General features: G+C 39.1%; 1 protein-coding gene across 5 annotated transcripts in view; it reads right to left on the minus strand.

The window, feature by feature from the left end:
• Trim37 (tripartite motif containing 37) overlaps positions 1-15,353 on the minus strand; it is a 121,110-nt gene that overhangs the window by 92,477 nt on the left and 13,280 nt on the right. For all 5 annotated transcript variants that reach the window (XM_052197659.1, XM_052197660.1, XM_052197658.1 and 2 more), the window contains 3 exons: positions 13,289-13,411; positions 10,232-10,355; positions 8,396-8,463 (listed from right to left, as the gene is read on the minus strand). In XM_052197659.1, coding sequence (XP_052053619.1) covers positions 8,396-8,463; positions 10,232-10,355; positions 13,289-13,411 — 315 coding nt within the window. The remainder of the gene's footprint in view (positions 1-8,395; positions 8,464-10,231; positions 10,356-13,288; positions 13,412-15,353) is intronic.

Genomic DNA, 15,353 nt, shown 5'->3' on the forward strand with positions numbered 1-15,353 from the left:
TCAACCCTGTTTTTATTCCAATCAACAATGCTCCTTCTTTCCCTTCCAAAGATTCCCAGTAATCTCCTAGGATGGTCTAGAAAGATGAAGTGGGAATACAATCCTGTATCCTGCAACCAGGAATGGTTCTGCAACCAGGGTCAGATCTCCTGATCCTGACTGTATAGCAAACTTAGCTTTTCTGATGATGACCTGAAACGAGAATCCAGTTTTTTCTAGCAGCAGTCGTGTGATCACTGCTGCTCCTCCAACCGCCATAGTCTCTACTTATTTATAATTAATAGAAATGCTGATATCACATGTACTTCACACAATCTTTTTTTAATGTCCATTGTTCATTGGTGTTTTGATTGCATATGTCTGTAGGAAGTTGTCAGAACCCCTGGAATAGGAGTTATAGACAGTTGTGAGCTGCCAAGTAGATGCTAAAAATTGAACCCAGGTCCGCTGAAAAAACAGCCAGTACTCTTAACCTCTGAGCTGTCTCTCTACTAGCACTTGAACAATCTTATCAATTCTTGAGATAAAGAATGAGACAAAGAATCTGGGGCTGGAAGGATGGCTCAGCAGTTAAGAGCACTTGCTTATCTTGCAGAGACCTGGGTTTGGTTCTCAGCACCCACGTGGTGACTCACAGCAGCTTACAGATTCAGTACCAAGAGATTCTAACTCCTTTTCTGGTCTCTCAAGTACCAGGCTTCTGTATACATGTAGTACACATACACACAAGCAGAGTCAGACAGACATATAAAATAAATACTTTATTAAAAGAAATGAGAAATTTAATGTAGTAAAATATGCACAACAGTTAAGAGACTGAATTTTTAATTCAAGAAAACCAGTCTGAGGTTCTAACACTTTACAATGTTGGAATAGGGTCTGCCACTGGTTATAAAGATCATGCGGCAGCTTGGCAAAACTACATATTATTGTGGACTGAGTTGTATCTTTCATCATCTACAAATAGAAATGACACAAGTACTTAACTGTTATTTGAAAGTGAGTTAATTAAGCAAAAATGAAGCAACCAGGGATCTCAGCATACAAACGTCCCTGTGAGGACAAGTGAAAAAGTAATTCTATTCATAGGCAAAGGAAGAGACCTCAAGGAAAAATGGAACCGGCTAGCACTTTGGCCTTGAACGTCCAGCATCTAGAACTATGACAAGATTAATTCGTTGTTCAAGGATCCCATTCAGTGGAATTCTTTCAAGGAATCTCCAACAAACAAATACAACTATAAAGTTCTTTTATGGATGAATTCAAACCATGTGAAGGGCCAGAGCTACTGGAAGTAGCAGAACACTTAAGAGGCAAATACCAATGAACTAAAGTCAGATCATGTCTTGAAAGGTATGTTGGGATCCTGGCCACTTTCTTCATTCCCAAATGCTACAAGTTAAATACGTTTTTTGCACCATGATATACATACTGCCTTACCATAGCCCCCCAAAGCAGCAAGGCCACTGTACCATGTGTTTTTAAAATAAAATCCCAAACATTCACTTTACCAAATGAAGACTCAAGAGCTAGACACTGTGGTGAGAGCCTGCTAGCTCAGAGAGACAGAGAAAGCACCTAGATGATCTTCCTACTCCACTAATGTCCCCAAAGGGAAAAGTTCCTGCTCCTTCTCCACATTGTCTTAAATACCCTTCAACTCAAAGAAGCTCCTTCCTCTTCCCTGGGTTTTCTTATGTTCACTCCCTGCCAACAGACTGCTTGTTCAGCCTCTTGACCTAGGGTTGACATTATTTAGCTCTTGTTGACAGAAAGATCTTGGGTTAAAGGTGAGTGCTGAGGCTGAGCCACACCACAACTACTTCTTTACAATAAATAAAAAAACTCTTGAGTTAAAAGTTATTTGCTAGGGATGAGCCAGAAAAAGAAATAGGCTTTCCCAGTTCATAACTTCAGGGTTCATAAAGTGATCAAATAACCTGCAACACCATGGACCAAACTCTCTGAAACAGTGTAAAAATAAGCCTTTCTCAAGTAGGTTGTCATAGTAATGGAAAGTTAACATAATCCATTTCAATTGGGTTTACATCTTTTGAGTAATTATTGCTTATAGCACATAAGAATAGAGCCATCAAGACATGCAGCCTTGGTTTTACCAATGATGATACCAAATGATAGGGCTATTATATAATAAACATTCTGGTACATGATGAAAAGGCAAAAAAACAACAACAAAAAAGCCAAAAAAAAAAACCCAAACCACTAACCAACCAACCAACCAACCAACCAACCAACCAAAGCCCACATAAATCTCACTATATTGCCTAAGCTCACAAATCCTCTGGCCACAGGGCCTTCCAAACATTCAGTGCTACATAGGTGTGCACCACAGTCTCAAGCTGAGTGCAGACTGCCTTTCATTTCAGTAGTTTCAGAGGAACACCTTGGAGGAAAAAGCACAATTTATTCATTTCACCATTAAAAATAATTATAGTCATGATAAGAGATCCTCATACGTGGCTCCTTGTAGACATCATTCTGTTTTTCTAGAACTGAAATTGCTAATTAAAGCATACTGACAAGCCTGATATTAACAAACTGCTCTAAAAACTGATTCATGAGATATGCCAAAACAAAGCTCTCTTTAGTACATTTTTCCAATATTTATAACCGTCTATAATTGTTTATAAACTTAATGGGTATATCACACCATTTTTATGGTTTTTCTGTCTCACTATTAAAAAAAAAATTAGTGAAAGTTTACATTGCTGGTTACCTAGGCACCCACTTTATCTGTTCACTGTCCTCTGCTTGTTTTTTAATTCTCTGTGTACATATGGAAACCAAAAGACAACCTTCAGTGTCATTACTCAGATAATAGATACTGTTTCTGTGTCCCCCTACTCCCACCTCTCACTGGCCTGGGACTTGTTGGTGTGCAAGGCCGGCCAGCTTGCCCCAGGGAGCCTACTGGTTTCTCTGCACAACCCTAGGATTTACAAAGTTCACCACTGTGCCCAGCTCCTTTTTTCTTTTCTTTTCTTTCTTTTTTTAAAGACAGGGTCTCACCATGCAGCCTTGGCTGGCCTTGAATTCTTTGTGTAAATCAAACTGGCCTTAAACTCACTGAGATCCGCACTCCTCTACCTTCCCAAGTGCTGGGATTAAAGTGGGCCGCTATGTCCCAACTTCATATTGTGGTGTTTCTAACATCTTAAAATACTCCTGGCTGGGGAATATTCTTCCACTTTCTTGCCAACAAGCAGAAATGTTCAAATGGAAGCATATCTTTGATATACATACTATATAGGAGAAAATATTCCCCTGCCTTAACCATACCAGTTGCTAAGGCACAGACCACTTGGGACAATTCTATAGTTTAAATGTTCTTAACTTTATTACTACTATGTGCATGCATGTTTCTGTCAGTGTGGGAACATGCTGTGCCACAGCATGTATCTGGAAGTCACAGGATAACTTTGTAGGGGTTCTTCTCTCTCTTCCTACTTTTTTACATAGGTTCAAAGGATCAAACACACGGAGCGTACCAAGCAATCATAACAAGTGTTTATACCAGCTCAGCCACCTTACAAGCTCCTCACTGAGCTTTTAGAACCCACTAAAATAATTTAAATCATCCAACTAAAACATCAAACCTAACTACTTGCCCTAATTCGTTCCTACACGAGAAGCCAAACAAAAGTCTGGCCTTTTCCTTTTTCCAACCTTACTGACAGTGGCCTTTCCCAGGCATGGTGAACTAGTGAGCCTAGCAATGAGGAGGCTGAGATAGGAGGACTCTGAACTCACTGGCCAACAAGTCTAGTCTAGCAGCTAAGCTCCAGGCGGAGGAAACAGGGATTCAAAGGAAGGATAGTACTCCTGAATATGACATCTGAAGTTCTACTCCGGCCTCACGTGCATTCATCATAGGAGCTGCAGAAATGGCACAGACATTAAGAACATCAGCTGCTCTGCCAGAGGACCTGGCTTCAATTTTCCCAACAAATGGTGACTAATAGCTGTCTGTAACTACAGTTCTAGGAGATCTGACTCCCTCATCTGGTTCCTGTTGACATTGCATGTTCATAGTACAGACATACATCACATTCAGGCAAAATATAAATACACATAAAATAAAAATCATTTTTAAAATTTGTGTGTGTGTGTGTGTGTGTGTATCTCATAGACCAAACTAAATGGAAATTCTAAAAGAATATTTATGAAGAAACATAAGAGAATATTTTAAATATGACACAAAATGAACAAACTGACAAGTCAGACTTTGACAAAATTTAATAATTCTCTACTTAAATAAAAAACAAAACAAAACAAACAGTCAGGTAGTGGTAGTGCACACCTTTAATCCAGTTATTTGAGAGGCAGAGGCGGGCAAATCCCCATGAGTTCAAGGCCAGTATGGTCTACAGAGCCAGTTCCAGGACAGCTAGAGCTTTACACAGAGACCCGTCTAGAAAAAATAAAAACAAAAAACGAGGGGGCTGGAGAGACGGCTCAGCGGTTGGGAGCACTGACTGCTCTTCCAGAAGTCCTGAGTTCAAATCCCAGCAACCACATGGTGGCTCACAGTCATCTGTAGTGAGATCTGATGCCCTCTTCTGGAGTGTCTGGGGACAGCTACAGTGTACTTACATATAATAAATAAATAAATCTTAAAAAAAAAAAAAAAAACTACAAAAAACAAAAACAACAGAAAAATACAAGAAAATCTTTACAAAGCATTTGCCACATAAGGATTTAACATGTACTTTAAAAAAATATATATAGATAGATTCTGCAGGAAGCTGAAGCAGGAAGCCACTGATTTCAAGGCAAGTTCAGGCCTTAGACACTCATTTAAAATGACGATGTCTAGGGGCTGGAGAGATGACTCAGCAGTTAAGAGCACTGACTGCCCTTCTGAGTTCAAATCCCAGCAACCACATAGTGGCTCACAACAAGATTAGATTCTGGACTGTCTGAAGACAGGTACAGTATACTTACATATAATAAATAAATAAAACTTTAAATAAGACTCTACTGCTGTTAGAAAACACATGAGCAAAAGCAACCTAAGGAGAGGTAAAGGTTTATTTCAGCTTACAACTCTCAGGTCACAGTCTGTTCCTGAAGGAGTCAGGCTAGGAATTCAAGGCAGGAACCTAGAAGCAGAAACTGATGCAGAGGCCATGGGGAGCGCTGCTTGGTGGCTTGCTCACAACTTGGTGAACCTGCTTTCTTATACTACCCAGGACCACCTGCCTAGCAGTGGCAAGTCTCTACTAAGCTAGGCCCTCTCACATCAATCACGCATTAAAAAAAAATACCCTATAGACTTCCTACAGACAATCTGATGGAACTATTTTCTCAACTGAGATTCGTCTTCCCAAATAACAAATACTACCTGGGACAAACAACAAAGAACTATAAAAACTAAGAAAACCAAAGAAAATTCAATAAAAATAGAGGGAAAAGATTTGAAGAGAACTTCAACACATATGGATGGCAAGTAAATGGAAGAAAGGATTTTCAACAATATTAAACAGAGGCAAACAAAATACTACAGTCATAAAAATACTCTCATGAAAATGGTTATTTTAAGATTTGTGCCATGTGCTACCAGTAGGCAGAGAAACTCAGACCATGCTGGTAACAATGTAAAATGGCCACTTGTTCAGAAGACTATCAGCAATTACTTAAAAATAAGAGCTCTAACAGGACTGATAGCTCAGCAGTCATCAGCATGTAGTATTCTTGCAAAGGAGGTCAGTTCCCAACACGCACAATCACAAACACGCTCAAGATACCTGACCATTTAGACCTGTGCATGAACCCACCCACAGACAAAGATATACATAGAATTAGGAACAAAACAAAAAAATTTTAATTATTTTTATTTTATTTTAAAAATTCTTTTTTCAGACATCCATCACTTAACTCAGTTATCTGTATTAAGTGGACCTAACAGGAAGAGAAATATATATCCATGTAAAGATTTAGACAAGAATGTTACTATTAGCTCTAGCTGTAACAGCCCCAAACAAACCTTTGTTGTTTACAATCAGCCCAAATGAATATAATCAGTTGAATGGAAAAGCAAATGTTATGTTTATATAAAGTGATCACTCTGCGATGAAAAGGAAAAAATTGTTGAAGTATTCAGTACCACGAATGAAACCCAAAGTAATTTTGCTGAAAGAAGTTAAATATAAAGTGAGTGTATGAGAGTACATTTTTATATAACTATAGAAAATATCAATTTGACAGAAACCAAACTGGGGGCTACACGAAGAAGAGTAGGAGAACAAAATACAAAGATGTACAAAGATAAATGTCCATGTTCACCAATGTGACAACAGTGATGGTTTCAAAACTATACACATTTGTCAAACATGCCAATCACTACACATTTGTCAAACGTGTCAATCACATACTTTCCACACAGGTGTTATGGCTAACATCAGTTGTTTAAAAAAAAAAAAAGAATACCATAAATCCTCAGACATACTCAGCATACAATAAGTATTATAAAATGGCCCTATGAATCCAGGGATGAAACTCTGAACTGTACTGGGTGTGGTACTAGCAACTGGGAGGCTAAGTCAAGGGGATTGGGAAAGGGAAACTACTCTGGGCTATATAGCAAGTCCCAGGACAGTTTATGCTAAATATGTGTCAAGATTCTGTCTCAGACAGACAAGAAGGAGCTTCCTGGGAAGAAAATATGAGTACTAAATAAATATGCATGTACTACCTTACAAGTCAACTGCCAATTGAGTGAAGATAAAATAAAAGTATTGTCAGACATGCAATGAAAGTTAACTCTGATTAGCTATCCTGGCAAGCTATTAAAGTGGAAAATAACAGCATATGAATAACCCAAGGGTCTTAGCAATAATGGAAACCAGAAAATAAAGATTCAACACAAGAAGAAAATCTCCAAAAAGGAGAACAATTTTGCTGGACAGTGGTGGTGCATTCCTTTAATCCTAGCACTTGTGAGGCAGAGGCAGGTGGATCTCTGTGAGTATGAGGCCTCACAGCCAGGTCTCCAAAGCAAGTTCCAGGAGAGCCAGGGCTGTTACACAGAGAAACCCTGTCTTAGAGAGAGAGAGAGAGAGAGAGAGAGAGAGAGAGAGAGAGAGAGAGAGAGAGAGAGTGAGTTCCAGGAGAGCCAGGGCTGTTACACAGAGAAACCCTGTCTTAGAGAGAGAGAGAGAGAGAGAGAGAGAGAGTGAGTGTGTGTGAATACCCTTAGAAGGTAGCTACATATTGGGCAGCAGCTATCAGGCAAGCAGGTTCATGGGACCCAAGGAACAGGGCCAGAGAAGCAGACATGGTGAGGGAGACCAGAGAAGAGGGAGAAGAGAGAAAGAACAAGCACAAAGGCAGAGAAAAAATGCACGGGAAGGGGAGATATCTTCAGCTCCTAGAAATCTAAGAATTAGCCAATACCAACTCTGTAAAAGTCTCCACTATAGCACACAGATCCCTTGATGCTATAGTTTCTATCCCCCCTTCTCCCAACACCGAAGCAGAAAGGTGGAGGAAAACATTTTAAAAAGATATAGTACAGTGTCTTACCTGTGTGTATTAGATAATTTCTGAATGCTGTAATAAAGTGCCATGGCCAAGGAAACCTATAAAAGGGAGCTTTCCTCTGAGTTTACAGTTATCAGAGGGGGAAAGAGTCATTCACCAACATGACAGGGAAGCTGTGGCAACTACAGCTGAGGGGTGAGGGTTGAGATCTCTACCCACCGGAGTGAGGAGGAGGGGTAGATAGCAGGAAGTTTTCAAACCTCAAAGCCCGCCACAAGTCATATATGTACTCCATCAAGGCCACACTTCCCAAGCCTCCCCAACTGTGGTCTAATTCAAATGCCTAAAAATATGAATCCCTGTACTTGGGAGGCAGAGGCAGGGGGATTTCTAATTTTGAGGCCAGCCTGGTCTACAGAGTAAGTTCCAGGACAGCCAGGGCTACACAGAGAAACCCTGTCTCGATTAAAAAAAAAAAAAGAAAAACCACCACCAACAACAACAACAAAGACTAAAAATCATCTCATTCCAACCTCCACACCTTGAGATCGAAGCCCTCTGCAAACAAAGGCAGGAGTATTGCAAGTTTAAGACCATCCTAAGCCAAAGTATGAGATGCTACCTCAATAAACAGGAAGAAAGGAAAGGAGGAGGGAAATGAATGAAAAAAGGATAAACACATTAGCTTTTTAGATGCAGTATAGGTGCTATGTGTCCTAGGACAGCCTCAACAGCCTATGTAACACAGGCTGGCCTCAAACTCAGGGCACTTTTGTCTCAGCCTCACACAATTTACAGCTGTGCACCATCTTGCCCAGAAACAGCTATTGGATACTGTTTATTTAGTATTTAATGCTTACTCAGCAGCACATAAACAAATGTATTTTATCACCTGATGTTCTACCTCCTGAAGTAAAGATTCCAACAGCTCTGTTTCTTGAGTAAGAGACGTTTTCTGACCTGTTAAAAAGGAGCAAAACAACCTTCAGGCTCACTACTGGTTAAAGGATGAGATAACTTCCTATGAACACACTCTGTAAAAAGAGAACCACTGCAACTGAACAGAACTACATTACAGTTACCACAATGACGTTCCTCGAGCTTTAACAGCTGAATATACTTTCTAAAAGTAGCTTAGAAAATAGAACATTGGAGGTAACCCTATTTTTAGGCGAAATTCAATTTAGGACTATACACTTTATCTAAAAAAAAATGTACAGGCTAGGGCTGGAGAATGGTAGAATGCTTGCCTGTCATGCACAAAGCTCTGGGTTAATGCTCAGATGGGCATAAACCATCTGATATTATAACACTTGTATTCCCTGTACACAGAAGGTGAAGACAAAAGAATTCAAGGTCATCAGCTGTTGGTGCATGCCTCTGATCCCAGAACTCAGGAGTCAGAGGCAGGCAGGTGAACTCTTATCTAAAGCCAGTATGGTCAATGAGTCAAATTATAGAACATCAAGGGCCACATTAAGAAACTATTTCAAAAAACAACAACAACAACAAAAAAGAATTCAAATTCATACTTGGCTACTTTGCCAATTGAGGTCAGCCTGAGCTATGTGAACCACTATCTAAAATGAATGAATGAATGAATAAACGAATGAATAAATAAGAAATATATGGTAACAGTCTTAGGTTGAATCTGTAACATCCCAAAACAAATAAACATTATAATGAGAATGTACTTTAAGTGGCTGACACAATAACAATTTCATTCCAGGGGAGGGGGCTGGAAAGATGATAGCTCAGCGGGTTAAGAGCACTGGCTGCTCTTCCAGAGGCCCTGAGTTCAATTCCCGGCAACCACATGGTGGCTCACAACCATCTGTAATGGGATATGACGCCCTCTTCTGGTGGGTCTGAAGACAGCTACAGTGTACTCATATACATAAATAAATCTTTTTTAAAAATGCATTTGGTTATTCTTCAAAATCATATTAACAGTGAAAAATACTTTAATTGGTTTATGTACTTTACTTTTTCTCTAACCAGCCAAGCATGATGGTGCTTTTAATTCTAGCAATCAGGAGACAAAGGCAAGTAGGTCTCTGAGTTTGCAGCCAGCCTCATCTATACAGTGAATTATAGAACAGTCAAACCTACACACTGAGACCCTGTTTCAACAAAAGAAAAAAGAAAAAGAGAAGCACCAAGGGATAAATTTTAGATTTCTCTTATTGTGGAGGTGGGGATTCCTGCCATAGCTTGTGCAGGCAGTTAAAGGGCAATTGTGACGGTTCTCTTCCTCCATCACCGTGGCCTGCAAACTGACCTGAGAGCTCCTACTGGCTCAGGAGTAGACCCTTTACTGGCTGATTGTCTGACACCAACAGAAGTCTTCTGGTTGGCTGGTTGGTTGGTTGGTTTGGTTTGGTTTGGACCAGGCTGGCCTCAAACTCACAGAAATCCACCTGCCTCTGCCTCCTGAGTGCTGGGTATAAAGCCATTAGTAGTGGGAACTTTTCTTAGTTGTAAAGAGAAAAATAACTAACAACAAAATTCACAAATCATTTAAGATTTTCATGCAATAGCTGTGAAAAAAATTTTCTTTTTGATCATATTCCAACAGAAGTCAGACTTATAGTCAGATTATACAACATAGAGTTGCCTATAATCTTAAAACTCCTACCTACTATCAATTCATTAATTTACTCCTTAAAGACTGAACTCTAAGAAAGGTCAGAGTACATGGTCTCCAACACAATACAAACGCACTCACCCATGAGAGTTATGAGCTTGTTCTTCAGCTGTGTGTCTAATCGTGCAATCATCATCTCCACCGCATTCCTGATTTCCCGAACACGCTCGTCCTTTGCATTTCTTACAGCTTCTACATTTCTTTCCTAGAAGATAAACATGGAGGATGAATCTTAACTGAAGCCCTTTAAAACAGAAGCAAGAACATGATAATGCGCTGTGATTACTCTTAAATTCAGTTAATTGCCACTTTAAAATTCATAACCCATATTTTTAATAGTTTGTACTATATAGGTAACATTGCTTTTTAAAAATTCTGTAAATTTGGGTCAGTAAGGTGAAAGATGTTTGCCAAAAAACCCTAACAACCTGACCCCAATCCCTGGAATCTACGGAACAGAAAAAGAACCAATTCCTTCAAGTTGTCCTGACTCCCAAAGCAAGATGGCCAGCTAGGAAAAGGCGCCTGCACAAAGCCTGATGACCAAGTGCAAGCTCAAGACCCACACAGTCCGCGAGGACCAACTCCTGCAAGTTGTCCTCGGACAACTACATGTATGTTCTCACACATCTACACATGCAAAAACATACAATACAATAAAGGTCTCAAACAATATAATTAAGTTTCTTATAATTTAACAGACACAGCAACAAAAAGATCTATAATTACAAACCCAACTAGTTGTCCTGGCACACACCTGTTATCTCAGTACATAAGAGGCTGAGGCAGAAAAGATTATGAGCTCAAAGCCAAATTCAACTTCAGAGTCTGAGACTGTCATGGGCTACATGAGACCCCAATGTAACCTAATTTTGTTAAGAGAGAAGAAGTAGCAATCACATATTAGATAAGAAACTGCTTCATAAAGACAAAAGGACCTAAAAGATAATTTGATAGGAAAGGGTACTTCTCACCAAGCCTGACAACACGAGTTTAATCCCCATGAACAATACACTGGAGAGAGCTAATACTAGTGAGCTGTCCTCTGATCACACAGGAGTGTCATGGTACATGACTGCTCATGTACACTTATGAACACATTTAAACCAAAATGGCCAATATACATCCAAAAATACCCTAAAACAAAAAGAATTTGTTTTGTTTGGGTTTTTCCAGAATCTCATATATTCCAGGCTAGCCTAGAACTTGCCATGTTGCTGAAAGCCCTCAACTGATTCTTTTGCCTCCACCTCTCCAATGCTGGGATTACAGGTATATGCCTCTATGCCCAACAGATGATGCTTCTGAATCCATTTCCTTTCTCTAGTTTATAAAGATTGTTTTCAGAACTACATACAAAAAGATAATGGTTTTTCCAAGATTGCAAAATAAATGCACTAGATTTCAAATCAGTGTACCAAAGAAAATAAAACAGTTTTGTCTATCCATACTATTATTATATATAAGCTGAACTCTCAACACTGAACAGCCTCCTAGTACTGCCAAGAGAATAATGGCCAGACAAGGCAAGACAGAATCAATTCAGCAAACATGCTTTTCAAAAGGACTCTGTAGCATGCATGCAGTTCAGTAATGCTATTTAATATGGAAAGAATGTCATAAATGATAATTTTGTTCTTGAGTCCCAAAGGGTCAAAAGAGAAAATGAGACACAAAAAACTTATTCTGGCAACTTTAAATAGAATATATTCCAAAAGTATATTTAGAACTTCTTATAACATCACAGTTTTCCAAAGAAAAAAATTATAAATAACAAATAACTTATTAAAACTGACCAAAATAATATTTTTTCAATTTTTATATGAGTTTCTGTCTATGTGGGTATATGCCTCATGTATGAGAGTGCCTGTGTAGCAGAAGAAGGTGTCAGATCCCCTCGACTGGAGTTACAGGCTGTTATGAACTGAACTGCAGCCCCTTGAAAGAGCATCAAGCACTCTTAACTGCTAAGCCCTCTCTCCAACCTTACATATTACATCTTCATAGTATTAAGTAATTACTCTTTCTATTCTGTAGAGACTAATTTACACACACAAAATAATTCATTCAGGAGCTAGAGAGTTGGCTCAGCAGTTAAGTGCACCCAGTGCTCTTTCAAAGGACTAAAATTTGGTTTCTAGTGCCCACAACTATCTGTAACTCTGGTTCCAGGGAATCTAAAGCCTACTTCTGAATATCAAGGGCACCAGGCATGGGCATGGTACACATACATATATGAAGGTAAAACATTCATACACATAAGACAAAAAATAGAGCCAAGTGTGATGGCACATGCCTTTAATTCCAGCACTCAGAAGACAGAGGCAGGTAGATCATTGTGAGTTTGAGGCCAGTCTGGTCTACAATGTGAATCCAAGACAGCCAAGGCTATACAGAGAAACCCTGTTTCAAAACAAAAACAAAATAAAACAAACAACAACAACAAAAAAACCTGAAAGAAAAAAATGTTTTTAAATAGTTTTCTCACTGGTAGGAGAAGCCCTCCCCAAAGCTGGGAATCTTAAAAATTAAAAAAAAAAAAAAAAAGAATAGTTGCAAAAGTCACTGAGGCTGAGAAACAGCCTAACTACCAAAAGGCTTACTGAATAAACATGGGGCCTAAATTTAATCCCAGCATCCACATAAAAATCAATGCTGTGGAGGCAGAAACAGGATCTCTAGGGTTTGCTGGCCCACCAGTCTAGCCTAATTGTTGACTACCAATTACCAGGGAGAGACCCTATCTCAAAACACAAGATGGATGGCTCCTGAGGAATGACACCTGTAGTTGACCTTGGGCCCTTGCAAAGACGTCAATTCTGTAACAGAAGCAGACTTTTCTAATACACTACTGACAATACTCAAGCTAGGGAAATTTCTTTTCTGGATCAGTGTCTTAGGGCAGTTGCTGTGCAATCCTGGCATCCTGAGTTCACTCCCCAGAATCCACAAAGTCGTCCTCTGACCTCCATATATGTTCCACAGCATAAGTGTACACACACACACACCCACTCTCTCACAACTGATCTCTATATGCCAGAGCTATGCATGCAAATTGCTCTATTTTTTGAAGCTAAGACGTTTCTATAAGAATATATATCATAGAATCAAAAAGGATGATAAATCTTATAATCTTACCACTTCTTGAACTAAGCTGATCAGTTCCATGAGACGTCGACGAAGTTTGGCTACCTCTTCATTCACTTTAGTGACATGTTGTTCATAAATTTCTGCCAAAGGTTTAAACGTGTGTCCACCATGCTATGGAAATCAACGTGAGTACTGTGAGGTCTCATACAGTCCAACTACATTTACATTCCTCTTTAAAACTCTATGGAAAATGATAAACTGGTAAATATTTTTCAAATATAGTTCATCTTTTTATATCACCTATATCTTCTTAAAACATGCCAGTGTTTGCAAAAATTACCCTGACAATGTAGCAATGCTTTTAAGAGTCTAAACATTAGACATTAAGAAAATAATGGAGTTAGGCATAGAGAAACATGCTTTTAATCCTAGCACTCGGGAGGCAGAGACAGTCTCTGAGTTTAAGACCAGAGTTCTAGGACAGCCAGGGCTACACAGACAAACCCTTCTGGGGTGGGAGTATTGATTGGGGGGTGTCTTGATTAGCAAAAGCGCTCCACTCTAGTCTGAGGAAAAAAAATATGTATTTTTGTTGTTGTTGTTGTTTTAGATTTATTTTATATGTATGAAGATTTGCATGAATGTATATGATATCATATGTACACCTGGTGCCCCAGAGGTCAGATGTTGGATACCCTCCACAGATATATAGTTATATAGATGAAGTTATGGATGGTTATAAGCCACCAAGTGAGGCTGGGAATTAAACCCAGGACCTCTTCAAGAGCAATAAGTGCTATAAACTGATACGCAAACTCTTCAGCCACATGATATGGATAAATGGTGACTCTGAAGATGAAAAAAAATCACTATCTCTTGAGCCTCTTATGAAACTTGCTTAGGAATCAAACTGTGATCATTTATCTTTCTAGTCAACACATCAGAATTCAAACTTAAACACAGTTGTCTGAACTGAGCTCCTCACAGCTAACTTAGCCTCTCACACTTTCCTAAAACACACTAGGCCAAGGCCGAATGATCAAGTCTCACAGCTAACATGAGACTAAAGCAATTGCTAATGTGGACGTGCTTTCATCTTCCCCACTAAGAATTGATTTTTTTCTGTCTAGGGTTAGAGCCCACTAATAAAACACATTTTATAGCAGATGGGAGGCCCTGAACTTGATCTCTAGCACTGCCAAAACCAAAGACTCCTACTGTGTTTAATCTCAACCTACTTATACTGTTGTAATTAATATAAATGATTTAACCAAATATTAAATAGAATACAAGCCGGGCAGTGGTAGCGCATGCCTGTAATCCCAGTACTCTGGGAGGCAGAGGCAGGCAGATTTCTGATTTTGAGGCCAGCCTGGTCTACTGAGTGAGTTCCAGGACAGCCAGGACTATACAGAGAAACCCTGTCTTGAAAAAAACCAAATCCAAAAAACCAAAAAAACCAAAAAAACAAAAAAAAAACAAAACAAACAAAACAAAAAAAAAAAAAACACAGCTATTAAGAAAAAAGCTACTTCTAGGAAAGCTACTATGAATGCTTCAGACTTGATAAAGGTAAACAGGATTAAAAGTCTGTTTTTTTAGTTTTGTTTTTAGATGTATTTATTTTATACATGAGTATACTGTTGCTGCCTTTAGACACAGAAGAGGGCATTAGATCTAATTACAGATAGATGTTTATGAGTCACCATGTGGTTGCTGGGAATTGAACTCAGGACTTCTGGAAGAACAGTTAGGCTCTTAACAAGTGAGCCATTTCTCCAACCCCAAAAGTCTGCTTTTAGCCAGATATACTACATACCTATAATCTGAGCACTAGGGATTATTGAGGCAGGAGTACTTGAAGTACCTGTCCTACATACTAAGACCCCATCTTAAAAAAAAAAAAAAACCAAACATCCCCCCCCCCAAAAAAAACCAAAAAATCTTTTAAGCCAAGCATGGAAGTGCATTCTTAAAGTCCCAACTCTGAATGGAGGCTGGTGGGAATATGCAGCAATCCAGGGACAGTAGAGTCTCTGAACAAGATTGGAAAGAGAAACTAAGAAATAAGATTAGGTTAGATAGATATTTATACTCAACATTACTTCAGAAG

The sequence above is a fragment of the Apodemus sylvaticus genome, chromosome 10, assembly GCF_947179515.1.
Source record: "Apodemus sylvaticus chromosome 10, mApoSyl1.1, whole genome shotgun sequence".
Classification (NCBI taxonomy): domain Eukaryota; kingdom Metazoa; phylum Chordata; class Mammalia; order Rodentia; family Muridae; genus Apodemus; species Apodemus sylvaticus.